This window comes from Castor canadensis, chromosome 11 (genome assembly GCF_047511655.1).
Source record: "Castor canadensis chromosome 11, mCasCan1.hap1v2, whole genome shotgun sequence".
NCBI classification, from domain to species: domain Eukaryota; kingdom Metazoa; phylum Chordata; class Mammalia; order Rodentia; family Castoridae; genus Castor; species Castor canadensis.
Window position 1 is genome coordinate 53,478,761 of NC_133396.1, and position 15,109 is coordinate 53,493,869.

Consider the following 15,109-nt stretch of genomic DNA (forward strand, 5'->3'; position numbering starts at 1 on the left):
TAAAAATAAGAGACTGGTGCCCTTTAGTAAGACATCGCCATACGCCTGCCATGCTCTACACTGTTGCTGAGTGGCTGCTTCATGACAGTAGTATCTTCTTTATAAATGCCTAACAAAAGTTTCTAATTCAATTCAGGGAATACAGTAGACCTTTTATATATAGTATATGGTTCTGAGGAGATTGTCATTGAGGAAAAACCACAAATGCTCAGTAGGCATAGCATTCAATACTTTAAAATTATTCAAATTTACCTATGCTGTACATATAGTAGGTCTGAGCACACATAACTTGAAACCACATGAAGTAGGCTACATTACTGTCACAAAATTACTATTGTACACATTAGCACTGCTCACCAAAAATTATTTTAGTTCATACTTTTTATCTGGAATACTGTGGATGACTGATTCTTTTTTTTCATAACACTGTCCAGTGTCCACTAATGTTACCTTTCAACAAATCTAAAAATTTGACTTTATCACTTCAATTAAGCACATTATGTGCCCTTTTCAGGGTGGGCGTATTAACAGAACTTTTACCTTGATTTTTTGGCATCATTTTCTTTTGGGAAGGCAGACTGTCACAAAATTAAGGGCAAGGAAACATTCAGCAGATCACAATGATTTAAACACAGCTAATGATAATGCAGGTCTAACTGGCAGCTTCTCTGCATCAACTGACCTATGTTAGTTAGGAACACATAGGAACATAAAACACATAGGAACTTAAAACTTTTGTTTTTGAAGTTTTTAAAAAATTTTTTTGACCATGTGTGGTCAAAACTGCATGTAATAAGTCTGCAAACAAGTGAACTCACTGTAACAAACACACTCATGTTCACTGCATTTAGATATTGACTCCTGGAAATATCCACTTCTGAAGGCTTATTTCTATTCATTAATTTAACAACTATTACCAGACATTAACTATCTGCCATGTGAGTCAGGCAATGGGAATACAACAGCAAACAGAATGGAGCACCTGCCCTCAAAGAACTTCCAGCATAATGGAGAAGTAATACTTGGTGAATGGTGAATGCCACAACAAGAGAAATACAGGGTTCTGGGGAGCATAGGAGATGGGAAGAGTCCCTAGAAGAAACAACACCCCAGTCTGAGCTGAAACCAAGAATTAGTCAATGTGTGCTGGGTGGGGAATGGTGAGAAGGAAAGCAGGAGAGGGTTGGTAATCACTGCCAGGAGGACTTCAGGCATTGGGGAAGCTTCAGCATAGTCTCAGGGACCAGGCTCAGCACACTGGGCACCTGAGGAACTTTAGTGGTCACTGTGGTTGAGGTGCATAATTCCCATGCTGGGAAATGCAATAACAAGGTCACAATGAGTTTGGACTTTTATGGGAAGGCAACTGGGAACCACTCAAAATTGATAATGTGATCAGGCCTGTGTTCTAAAAAGCATACTTTTGACACAAAGTGGAGGGAGGCTGAAGGAAATAAGACGTGAGGCAAGGTATCAAGCTTTTGCAGTAGTCCAGCAAAAAGGGACTGTGGCCCAGATAGAGTAGTGCTGATGAATAAGAAGTGGACAAATTCTAGTGATGGAGGTGCAACTGGCAGGATTTAGTGATTTACAAGGGCTAAATGAGGAAGGAATACCTGGGCAGATGGAGGGGGACATTCACAGATATAGGAACACACAGCTTGGCCTACACTGTGCATATGTGAATAACCATTCTGTTTCATAAATAAAAAGTTAACCATATGAGTAGGGATGTAGTTCAGTGGCAGAAGCTTGATTAGCATGTGTAAGGCCATGGGTTCAATCCCCAGCACCACACACAAAAAAGAAAGGTTAACCACAGAATTAACTCTAAAAAGCTAAAAACTGTGTTGTTTGGTTTTGGGGGATTTTGCTGTTAAAATCAGAAAACAGTAAGTAAAGTTGGCAGCTACTCAAAGGGAGAAAATGAAAGACTTAGAGGTTTTATTTTAGGAGGTCTGAATCTGATCAGTGAGCATTTCAGAAAGAGAAAATGGAGAAAAACAGGAGGTAAGAAATTACAAAAGAATTTTCCAGAATGGAATTTACTTGATAAGAAACCTTAAGCACACAACACAATGAATGAAAATATATCTACTTCAAAGCATGCAAGGTACCAGTAGTAACTAAAAGATTCTAAAAGATTTCAAAGAGAGGGGAAAATAGGTCATCTGTAAAGGATAAGAATCATAATGATAGCCAGGCACTGTGGCATATGAATATAATCCCAGATCCTTGGGAGGATGAGGTAGGAGGATATATTGAGCCCAGGAGTTCAAGGCCAGCCTGGAAAACATAACCAAACCCATCTCAAAAGAAAAAAAAATAATAATCATAATGATACAATGGTGAAGGGCTGAAAAGCAATGACACCCCAGGGGCAATGAGCACAGTCTCACTGAAATTTTGGTTTCTAAACACCATTCCCTAGTAAAGGGAACCAAAAATTCTTAAAGAGCTGATTCCAAGATCAGGAAATCTCTGAAAAGTGGGCATCTGGAACATCTTATTCTTTCAGAAAGCAAAGAAGTGCTTACAGATTGACAGAGAAATGTCAAAAGGATTGATTGGGAACATATGCTCATCAGAAAGAACGATGAAGCCCTGCCCACACTAGCAGAGATTTGTTCTTAGTGCCATTTCATCTATAAGAATTGTGCCTCTATGGTTCTGTGTGGCACTGTTCAGAGCTGCCAATGCAGAAAATAGATCTCAGGGGGAGGAGGGGAGGAGGCAGCCAGAATAACATATACACACGTAAGTAAATGTAAAAACGATAAAATGAAATTTTTTAAAAAAGATCTTAGAGCATCTACTCTAGTCAAATCAAGACAACCCCATTCATTTTCTTGTTATCTTTTTTTATTTTTGTGTTACTGAGGTTTGAACTCGGGGCCTCACACTTACTTAGCAGGCGTTCTACCACTTGAGCCACTCTACCTGCCCTTTTTTTTGTTGGGTATTTTCAAAATGGGGTCACTTGAACTATTTTGCCCAGGCTGTCTTCAAACCCTGATCCTCCCAATCTCTGCCTCCCATGTTGCTAGGATTACAGATGTGAGCCACCAGCACCTGGCATCATCTTTAATTTTTTTTTTTTTTTTTTTTTTAAGGAAAGGTCTATCTTCTTGAGCAAGAACTGTAAAGACTTTTTCAGCAAACTGGTACCACAGTATTAGTTTTGGACCAGCCTCAGGGAAGTCTGTCACAAGCCCTTTATGACTGCCCATCCTCATAGTTCACCTTGAACTACAAGCACAGGCTCCATGACTCCATGAGGCGATTTCACTGGCTCAGGTTCCACCTTCCTTCCCACCTTCCTCCACAAACCAGTGTACTTGCAGGCACCCTATCACCGGGGTTTTCATTCCATGGCTAGTCCTTTTCCTCCTCAGGCCTGGACACTATCACATGAACAAGGTGGTGACTGGTTTTAGCCTCTTTAACTCTCTATGACAAGACTAAAAGCTTAATTCCTAAATGGAAAAATAATTCAACTCTTGGACTTTGTGGCTAAGTTCTAAATACAATGAATTTCACCAGTATGGTTTTGAAACTTGATTCCAAAATGGTCTAGCTAGCCATTATGTCAGCCCATTGTTTCTCCCATTCAGGGAAAACCAGAAGAATAATTCAGTAGCTCAGTAAATCATATGGAGATATTTACAACAAGCAGTATCCTTTTCCAGTGCCCCTGACTTCTTAGGACACACTCAGATCACAATAAAGATCCAAATGGGCCTCCAATGCTGTTTTTATCCCATATAGATGTAACAGCCTTTGTTCACTTTAGGGAAAGGAAAAGAGGCTGACTGCAGTCCTGGCATGGATATAATTTTTTATCCTCAGAGAGTCTCTCAGTTCCTGTGAGAGAAAATGGCTGAGTCTGCCTTATCTCTGAGAAGAAAATGTGCACATCAGAAAACCACTGGCTTAACTGCTGCCTCCCTGGGAGGCCACCACAGAGAAAACCAGCTTATGTTGGCAGTCATTGGAAAAATAACCCATGTTTGACTCTGTACACATGTATCCATCCAGTCCAGAATGGAGAATGAGGACTGGAAAATGTGGGGGAATGTAAAGAGATGGGGATAAAATGTGTGATGAGAGCGACTCTCTGGTTGTGACTATGAGGCTCCAATATGACTTGACAACCATGCAAATGTGCTGTGCATGTGCAGTATTTGTATGTGTTCTGAGCATATGAGAGGCAAGTGCAGTTGTAGATATATCTCCTCATTATATTCAGCAAGGGCACTTTTGTTTGTGTTGTTTTCTCCAACTTGCTGCACAGTGAAATCAATCTGGGCAGCTTTAGAAATACTGATGCTTGGGCCCCACCCCTGAAGATCCTGATTTACTTGGTATAAAATTTTGTAGTGGACACTGGCTCTGCAAAGATGTCCATGTCCTAGTTCCTGGAACCTGTGAATATGTTAGAATGGAAAGGGGCATCAAGGTTGCAGACGGAATTAAGGCTGCTACTCAGGTGGGCCCAATGTGTCACAAGCACCTTTAAAATCAGATGAGAGAGGCAGCATTAGCAGTAGGAGTGATGTAATACGAGGAGGACTCAACTGGCTTTTTTGGCTTTAAAGATAGAAGAAGGGGCCATGAGCCAAGAAATGTGGGTGGCCTCTAGAAGCTGCAAAGGAAGGAAGTGAATTTGCCTCTAGAACATCCAGAAAGGAATGTGGCCTTGCCAGTGTCTTAGTTTTTAACCCAGTGAGACCCATGTCAGACATGCGACCCAGCAATACTAATTTTGTATAGTTTTAAGCAGTAATGTTACAGCAGCAATAGAAATCTAAAACAGGTACAGCTGGGGCTTTGGAAGTTTTTAAAGCTCCCCTAGTGGTCCAATATGTAAGTGATTCCAAAGTTTGATAACCACTAAAGGCAAAGACCTGCTGGTGTGATTGCTTATGCTGGGAAAAGGTACAATAATTTTACCTGGGAAAGTAGTAAGCCTCCTACCAAATTATCTTCAATTTTTAACCATCTACCCAGATACAGTGGCCTTTACACACACTTCATAGGATGGGCATGTTTGCCAATCTGGGGCCTTTCTAGTGTGACCAACCCTGAAATAAAGAGCCAGGTAAACAGATACTTTTTTTTTGGCAGTACTGGGGATTGAACTCAAGGCCTCAGGTTGCTAGGCAGGTGCTCTATTGCCTAAGTCACACCCCTCCCCCCATCCTCAACCCCCTCTCTCCTTTTGCTTTTAGTCTTTTTTTTTCCAGATAGCAGTTTTGTACAAGACCTCAATCCTCTTACCTCTGCTTCCCAACTAGCTGGGATTATAGGCATGTACTCCTGATCCCATATTTTTCTATAAGCTTAATCAATACTGTCTTTTTAAGGAAGGAACTGACCAATTCTGAATTATATGCAAATGCATACATTGGCCTGTTCATGTTAGCACCATTAGGAAAAGGAACAAACTGTCCTCCTGTCTGTACTGAACTACTGAAAACCACAATTAGGATGGTAAAGATAGAGGGTTTCTCCATTCACTTAGGAATCTACTTGTGAGTGATAGATGATAAACAGATGGAATTTGTTTATTTATGATAGACAAATGGAAGAATACCATGGGAACAAATGAGCTCATTCTTTCTAGGGATCAAGAAAAGAAGAGCCTGTTGTATAGTTTTGGCAAGTGTAGCCCTCCCTGCCTTTGTCCATCACCAGGATTTCCATGCTTGCCCATACATGCTGGCAACTTTTTTCAAAAGGGATTCCATCACTGCACTGTCACCAAAGCTAAAACCTCAGAACCATTTACTTTGTACTTTTCTCTCACTACTTTGTCTTCCTTAGAAAAGCAGCTGTGTAATAGAAAAAAGCAGTCATGTTAGCACCAGAAGACCTGAGTTAGAATTTCAGTCCTGTCTTATAAATGATATGGCATTAGGAGGTTTCTCAGCTGCTCTGAGCTTCATCTCTAAAAAATGAAAAAGGCTGCCTTCATGACATGGTACAGAGATCAATGAAATGATGTAAATGACAGTGCTTAGCACAAAGCAGGGGCTTCTGTCAATGCTAGCTTCACTGGAACTCACCTATCTTAAGCCTCACGTGTCACCTGTGTGTTGAGGCTTCTCCCATCTCTTCTCTTTTTCTGGTCCTCTCACTGAGCTCTGGTACTGTATCTCCAACTGTGGACCTCTCACTGGCATTTCTGAGTGAGATGAGTCCATCTAATCTGGACTCAATTCCCCTGGTTGGGTCCATAGTAGTAAAAGCACCATCAGTGCCTTGCACGCATCCTTTCTTTTCCAGGCCAACTGCCACAATGCTGTCCCCTACACTACACAGCTCAAGCTCAAGGGCCTTTCCAGCAGCCTCCATGTCTTAAAGCTCTGTCTTTCCCTATCCAGACTGCTGTGGTTTGCAAGTTAATCTTCCTCAAGCCAGATTTATCACATCAAGCCCTGAACAAACACCTTCAAACATGTTTTTGACCTGCAGCCTGGTATTTGTGCTTGAATAAGAGGAAACTCCACTGGGTATGTAGAAGATCCAAGGCCCACACATCCTTATGTTTGCATAACAGTGCTGAGAAACTTCACATCATTATGACATAAAAGTTCTTGGGATAAATGGATCATAAAACAAAATATCTTAAAAGAATAATTACTGAGAATTAGAATTTTTATCAAATTTTATAATATTTGATAACTACAATCTCAACTGGCCATAAACCGCCTTCAAATGGTGAGGCCACAGCAACTGGCTGGCATGGAGCCACTGTGCATGTTATACAGGACTGAAATCACTGGACAAGTATTTGAGCCTGCAGCATTCAACCAAACAGCAAGTCTGATCAGCCTCAAACTCGCTCTTACCATTCTGCTCATCCAATTCATTCCCAATCTCCTGCCCCATTTGTTTTTGGCGACTTATGATAGAGGAAAGGGCATCAAGGCCTGCGTCCTGTTCTGAAAAAAAAAAAAAAAAGATGAAAACAAATTAATGAAATATCAAAGGAAAACATACCCAAGCATGTAACACAATTCAACACATGATACAAGAGATAGAAAAGTTAACATTGGAAGAAAAAAATGAAATTCCTACCTCACACATTATGTGATTTCCTTAAATGACATCCAGAAGAATTAAAAATTATAAATATGAAAAATGAAATAATATAAGATTTAGCTACACAAACATTTAAACTTTCTGGTATTTAATGCACAAAAAAAATTATAAATCAGTAACAAAAGGACAATGCCCCAATTTTTTAAAATGGGCAAAGGATATAGACAGGAAATGCACAAAAGAATTTTAAAAGGGAAAATAAAGACATAAAAGCTTTGACACTACAAACTTTTTAAATATAAATTTTAAAAATGAACAATTTGAAAAAGAACAATGATAGCTAAGGCTAACTAAAGTGTGAAGAACTAGAAGTTCCTAAGTAAGTCCAATATACTGATCTAAGTATCTCTTGAGATCTGATTGTACCCCTTTCAATTTATCAATTCTAAGTCTAAGAATGTATGTAAGAAAACATTCAGAGCAGGGCCTGGGGGTACCTGACTGTAATACCAGCTACTTGGGAGGTAGAAGTAGAAGCATCATAGTCCTAGACTGGGCCAGAAAAAAGAACATGGCCCTATCGAAAAGCAAATGAACTGGAGGCCTGTCTCAAATAGCAGAACATTTGCCTAGCAAGCACAAGGCCTTAAGTTCTACCATCAGTACTGCAAAAAAAATTTTGTTAAAAAAAGAAGAAAAGAAAGAAAGGAAACATTCAGATAGTATGCAGTAATGATGTATTTACAAAGATCTTCCCTGAAAGCTTTCTTTCTTGTGCTGGATGTTATCTGCCTCTCTGCTCCAAATTTAGCTTTTCTGACTACTCTGAAAATGTATCTGGATCCTAAAATACTTTTCCTTTGCCAGGATTTTTGCTTTCTGTCTCCAGCCCTTACCCCTCCTTGCTTTATTTCCTACCCTCCCCCTTCCTGAGTTCCAGTACCACCTATACTTTATATATCTGTATATGTGTGTGTATACATCTACTTATAGTTTTTCTAAGTCCTTTTGAGGAATTAAACCATTGCACTTAGCTCTTTGATTCATCTGGAATTTATTTAAATAAAGGTGTGAGGTTAAAACCCCTTTTTTTGACACTATGTACTTTTTAAAACTATAAATGACTTGCTGTCTCTAGGGACTATCCAAGAGACCATTTTATAGCAAAATCACTTTATAATGAGGTCCTTTCGGCCTTTGGTAACAACCTCCTGGATGGCCTCCAAGATAAATCTATCATCAACCAGCACTGCTAAAGGATATCAAATGCTATAGAAAATTCTATATGCATCCAAAGACTAATTTATACATGGGACTGAAGGTCAGTGTCAGTGGGAACAAAAAGGTAAAATAATTTCAAAAGAGAAAAGGAGCTTCCTCTAGGGATTTCATTTAGGAAAAGAATCACTGGAAGAAGCATGGAGATTCCAAGATGGCAGCTAGAGGGAGGAAGCAGAAAGCGTGCTTCCTAAAGTAAAATCTTGGAGAGACACTGGAGATACACCTTGCAGGAAAAAACCACCAAGAAGAGGCCAAACTCTGACTCCTCCATGCCCCCAGCCCATGCATCGCAACCCCACTCCACCAGAAGAGCTCTCGCGCCACCAGACACCAGCTCCCAGACTGCTTGGGAAGACGCAGACCACCAGGTGAGCTAAGCGGCATGCAGTACTCCCACAGACAACCCGGGGCCAGATCAGCATAGCCCCCGGACAGACTGACCCCCACCCAGGGGGAATAAAAAAAGAGAAAAAAACAAACTGAATAATAAACAAGCAGCTGAAAAAAAAAAAAAAAAAAGACATGTAGCAAAGAGGGCAGGGCACCCCGAGCCCCAGAGAGTGGGGGAGGGGCAATCCCTCATGCGAACTGTAAATAAACCAGTGGGCTGGAGAAGGCAGGAGTGGCGCCACCTCCCCCGGGTTTGCTTGGAGAAGGGAAAGGCTTGTAACAGTGGCTGTCATGTGGAAACCTCCACCAGAGAGTGGGGAGGGCCACTCCCCACGTGAACTATATAAAAAAAAAGACGACAATTGCAAAAGGTGGGTAGAGCTGTATACTGAAGAAAACAAAAGGGACGTGCGTCCAGAAGAACTCTAAAGAAACAAAGCCTGAAGCAGCAGATGGCTGACAGTAGGAGGCAGGTGAGCTGCAGCCTCAGATAGACATTCACAAAGCTGTCTCCAGACTCCCCCCTTATTTTTTTCTCTTCCTTTGATAAGACAACAACACCGGATGCTGAAGGACTAACTGAAACTGTATTGCATTTGAGCTAGGGATATTTCTTTGTTTGTTTGGTTTTGGTTTTTTTCCCCTTTGATGAGAAAATGACAGAACTACTTCACAGACACTGAGAAATCTTCAGGACTGGAGGCTGAAGGACTAACACCAAAATTATTAAGACTGAAACTTTATTGCATTTGAACTTGTGGGTTTTTTGTCTTTTTTATTTATTTATTTATTATTTTCATTATCCTCTCTCTGTCCCTCTAATGCCTGTTTAGCTTACTGTTGATTAGTACACTATCTCTCCCTGTTTATTTCTTTGGCTCTATTGTTTTTGTTTGTTTGGTTGGTTGGGGTTTTTTTGTTTGTTTTGTTTTTGTCCCTTTTTCTTTACCTTCTTTGCTTTCCCTCTCCTCTCACCCTTCCTTTCTAGATATCACCATTGTTATTATTACAAGCTAGACAATACTGAATTACACGCAGTATAGGAACAGTAACAATAGCAATGGCAATGATGGGAAGACGGAAAAAAGAGGGAAATCATTTTCCCCCCTATAATAAATTAGTACAGGAACCAGAAAGAAATGAAGAAATCAGATACCCAGATCCAGACTCCAACAAAACGAAGATAAACTATGCCAAAGAACCCAATGAAGCCTACAAGAACATCCTAAAAGAAGAAATCCTGCAAGTAATCAATGAGAATTTTATAGAGATGATACTGGATATGGTCAACAAAAATGTACAGGAGACACTCAAGAAATTCCAAGACAACAAAAACAGAGAATTTGAGAAAGCACAAGAACAAATAAAAGAAACCATAGACACACTATATAAACACCAAAGCGAAACAAAGAACACGATAAATAAAGAGATAAATGAACTCAGGATGAAAATAGACAATATTAAAGAGGAAGAGACTCAGGATATGGAAAACCTCAGAAAAAAGAATGAAACAAATGCAAAACAAAATGGAAGGCCAATCCAGCAGACTAGAACAAGCAGAAGACAGAATCTCAGAACTAAAAGATGAAATGGTAATTAAAGGAAAAACCGAAGAACTATTAGTTCAACAACTCAAGACCTGTGAAAAGAAAATGCAAAAACTTACTGACACCATCAAAAGACCAAACCTGAGAATCATGGGCATTGAAGAAGGAGAAGAGGTGCAAGAAAAAGGAATGCGTAACATATTCAACAAAATAATTACAGAAAATTTCCCAAATCTAAAGAAAACTATGCCTATACAGGTACAGGAAACCTTCAGAACTGCAAACAGACCTGACCAAAATAGAACTACCCCACAACATATTATCATTAAAACAAGTACAGAGACTAGAAAAAGAATATTGAAGGCTGTAAGAGGGAAAAAACTAATAACATACAAAGGTAAACCCATCAAAATCACAGCAGAATTCTCAACAGAAACATTAAAAGCAAGAAGAGCTTGGGGTGAGATCGTCTGGGCACTGAATGAAAATAACTTCAACCCTAGGATACTCTACCCAGCAAAACTATCATTCAAAATAGATGGAGCAATAAAAGTCTTCCATGATAAGCAGAAACTAAAACAATATATGACCACAAAGCAACCACTACAAAAGATTCTTCAAGGGATTTTTCACACAGAAAGTGAAACCCAACATAACCATGAAAGGGCAGGCAGTACCAAACTACAGGAAAAGAAAAAGCAAGAAAGTAGAGACTAACATAAATTTAGCTACACACAATCAAAGAATCAAACAACTAAGACAACTAAATGACAGGAATCACCACATGCCTGTCAATACTAACACTTAATGTTAACAGACTTAATTCCCCCATCAAAAGTCACCATTTGACAAAAGGGATTAAAAAGGAAGATCCAACAATTTGTTGCTTACAGGAGACCCAGAAATAAGCATAGGCTTAGGATGAAAGGCTGGAAGAAAATTTAACAAGCCAATGGCCCCCGAAAATAGGCAAGAAAAGCAATACTGATCTCTAACAAAGTAGACTTCAAACCTACATCAATCAAATGAGGTAAAGAAAGGCATTCCATACTAATAAAAGGGGAAATAGACCAAAAGGAAATAACAATTATCAACCTATATACACCCAATGTCAACACACCCAATTTCATCAAACATACCCTGAAGGACCTAAAAGCACATATTAACTCCAACACAGTGGTTGTGGGAGACTTTAACACCCCACTATCATCAACAGATACATCATCCAAACAAAAAATCAATAAAGAAATCCTAGATCTAAAACATACCATAGCTCAAATGGACCTAGTTAATGTCTACAGAACATTTCATCCAACTTCTACACAATATACATTCTTCTCAGCAGCTCATGGAACCTTCTCCAAAACAGATCATATCCTAGGGCACAAAGCAAGCCTCAGCAAATATGAGAAAATAGAAATTATACCATGCATTCTATCTGATCACAATGCATTAAAACTAGAACTCAACAACAAAAATAAAGACAAAAAACATGCAAACAGCTGGAAACTGAATAACTCATTGCTTAATGAACAATGGGTCATTGATGAAATAAAAGAGGAAATTAAAAGGTTCCTGGAAGTCAATGAAAATGAAAACACAGCCTACCAGAACCTATGGGACACAGCAAAGGCAGTCCTGAGAGGAAAGTTTATAGCCATGAGTGCGTATATTGAAAAGACTGAAAGATCCCAAATCAATGACCTAATGATACATCTCAAACTCCTAGAAAAACAAGAACAAGCAAATCCCAAAACAAATAGAAGGAGAGAAATAATAAAAATAATAACTGAAATCAATGAAATAGAAACCAATGAGAACATACAAAGTATTAATGAAACAAAAAGATGGTTCTTTGAAAAAACAAAGAAGATTGATAGACTCCTGGCAAAACTGACTGAGGAGAGAAATAACCCAAATCAGTAAAATCAGAAATGTAAAAGGGGAGATAACAACAAACACAATGGAAGTCCAAGAAATCATCAGAGACTACTTTGATAACCTATATTCAAATAAATTTGAAAATCTTAAAGAAATGGACAGATTTCTAGATACTTTCTAGATACTAGATCATCCAAAACTGAACCAAGAGGACATTAATCACCTGAATAGATCTATAACACAAAATGAAATTGAAGCAGCAATCAGGAATCTCCCAAAAAAGAAAAGTCCAGGACCTGATGAATTCTCTGCTGAATTCTATCAGATCTTTAAAGAAGAACTAATACCAACCCTCCTTAAACTGTTCCATGAAATAGAAAGGGAAGGTAAACTGCCTAATACATTTTATGAAGCCAGTATTATACTTATCCCAAAATCAGGCGAAGACACCTCCAAAAAGGAGAACTACAGGCCAATCTCCTTAATGAACATCAATGCAAAAATCCTCAATAAAATAATGGCAAACCGAATTCAACAACACATCAAAAAGATCATTCACCACAACCAAGTAGGCTTCATAACAGGAATGCAGGGGTGGTTCAACATATGAAAATCAATAAATGTAATACACCACATTAACAGAAGCAAAGATAAAAACCACTTGATCATCTCAATAGATGCAGAAAAAAGCCTTTGATAAGATCCAATACCATTTCATGATAAAAGCTCTAAGAAAACTAGGAATAGAAGGAAAGTACCTCAACATTATAAAAACTATATACGACAGACCTACAGCCAGCATTATACTTAATGGTGAAAAACTGAAACCACTCCTTCTAAATCAGGAACGAGACAAGGATGCCCACTATCTCCACTCCTATTCAACATAGTACTGGAATTCCTAGCCAGAGCAATTAGGTAAGAAGAAGGAATAAAAGGAATACAAATAGGCAAAGAAACTGTCAAAATATTCCTATTTGCAGACGAAATGATCCTGTACCTTAGAGACCCAAAAAACTCTACTCAAAAGCTCATAGACACCATCAACAGCTATATCAAGGTAGCAGGATATAAAATCAACCTAGAAAAATCATTAGCATTTCTATACACTGATAATGAACAAACTGAGAAAGAATATATGAAAACAATACCATTTACAATAGCCTCAAAAAAAATCAAATACCTAGGTGTAAACTTAACAAAGGATGTGAATGATCTCTACAAGGAAAACTATAAACTTCTGAAGAAAGAGATTGAGGTAAAACTAAAGAGCTTCTGCTCAACAAAAGAAATGGTCTCTAAACTGAACAGAGTGGGAGAAAATATTTGCCAGCTACACATTAGACAAAGGACTGATAACCAGAATATATAGGGAACTCAAAAAACTAAATTCTCCCAAAACTAATGAACCAATAAAGAAATGGGCAAGTGAACTGAACAGAACTTTCTCAAAAGAAGAAATTCAAATGGCCAAAAAACACATGAAAAATGCTCACCATCTCTAGCAATAAAGGAAATGCAAATTAAAACCACACTAAGATTCCACCTCACCCTTGTTAGAATAGCCATCATTAGCAACACCACTAACAACAGGTGTTGGCGAGGATGCAGGGAAAAAGGAACCCTCATACACTGTTGGTGGGAATGTAAACTAGTACAACCACTCTGGAAAAAAATTTGGAGGCTACTTAAAAAGCTAGACATTGATCTACCATTTGATCCAGCAATACCACTCTTGGGGATATACCCAAAAGACTGTGACACAGGTTACTCCAGAGGCACCTGCACACCCATGTTTATTGCGGCACTATTCACAATAGCCAAGTTATGGAAACAGCCAAGATGCCCCACTACTGACGAATGGATTAAGAAAATGTGGTATTTATACACAATGGAATTTTATGCAGCCATGAAGAAGAACAAAATGTTATCATTCGCAGGTAAATGGATGGAATTGGAGAACATCACTCTGAGTGAGGTTAGCCTGGGCCAAAAGACCAAACATCGTATGTTCTCCCTCATATGCGGACATTAGATCAAGGGCAAACACAACAAGGGGATTGGACTTCGATCACAAGATAAAGCGAGAGCACACTTGGGAGATATGAGGATAGGTAAGACACCTAAAAAACTAGATAGCATTTGTTGCCCTCAACGCAGAGAAACTAATGCAGATACTTTAAAGCAACAGAGGCCAATAGGAGAAGGGGACCAGGAACTAGAGAAAAAGGTTAGTTAGAGAAGAATTAATTTAGAAGGAAACACACATGCACAGAAAGAAATGCAAGTCAACTCCCTATATAGTTATCCTTATCTCAACTAGCAAAAACCCTTGTTCCTTCCTATTATTGCTTATACTCTCTCTTCAACAAAATTAGAGATAAGGGCAAAATAGTTTCTGCCTTGTAGCAAGGGGGTAGGGGGGGTAAGGGAGGAGGCGGGGGAAAGGGGGGAGAAATGACCCAAACATTGTATGCATATATGAATAAAAGAAAAAAAAGGAAGCAACACACACACACACACAAGAATCACTGAAGTTCTGAGGTTGTTTCATCTAGTAGAGACATAGATTATAAATGAAAAATTACCTGCACTGTACTGTTCTCTCAAACTTATTATCTACCTAAAGGTCATCTCTCTACCACACAACAAAAAGAGGACTGAAAATTCTGCTCCACTCAAATAATTTCTCTAAGATTTTAGCATTTCCTTAACATGTGTAACTGTTGCAATAAATTTTATCTCATAATCTGAAGACACATAAGGTCCTCATAATTGAGACACTGGGTAGATAACAATGATCACATCAATTGACCTGAAGTTCCCCCAGTTCTAAAGGTGGTTTGGCCAGCTAGAGACAGTGCTACCTGCAAAGATATAAGCATTAAAGAATCATTCAGTCTATTATAACCAGCATAACTATGATATCGTAATGATAGTTCATTTCCACTATCTTCCCATTC

At 38.9% G+C, this 15,109-nt stretch overlaps 1 protein-coding gene across 1 annotated transcript in view; it reads right to left on the bottom strand.

Annotated features, from left to right (window-relative positions):
- Positions 1-15,109, bottom strand: part of Stx8 (syntaxin 8) — a 257,201-nt gene that overhangs the window by 181,595 nt on the left and 60,497 nt on the right. Inside the window, exon 6 of the mRNA XM_020161439.2 lies at positions 6,855-6,947. Coding sequence (XP_020017028.1) covers positions 6,855-6,947 — 93 coding nt within the window. The remainder of the gene's footprint in view (positions 1-6,854; positions 6,948-15,109) is intronic.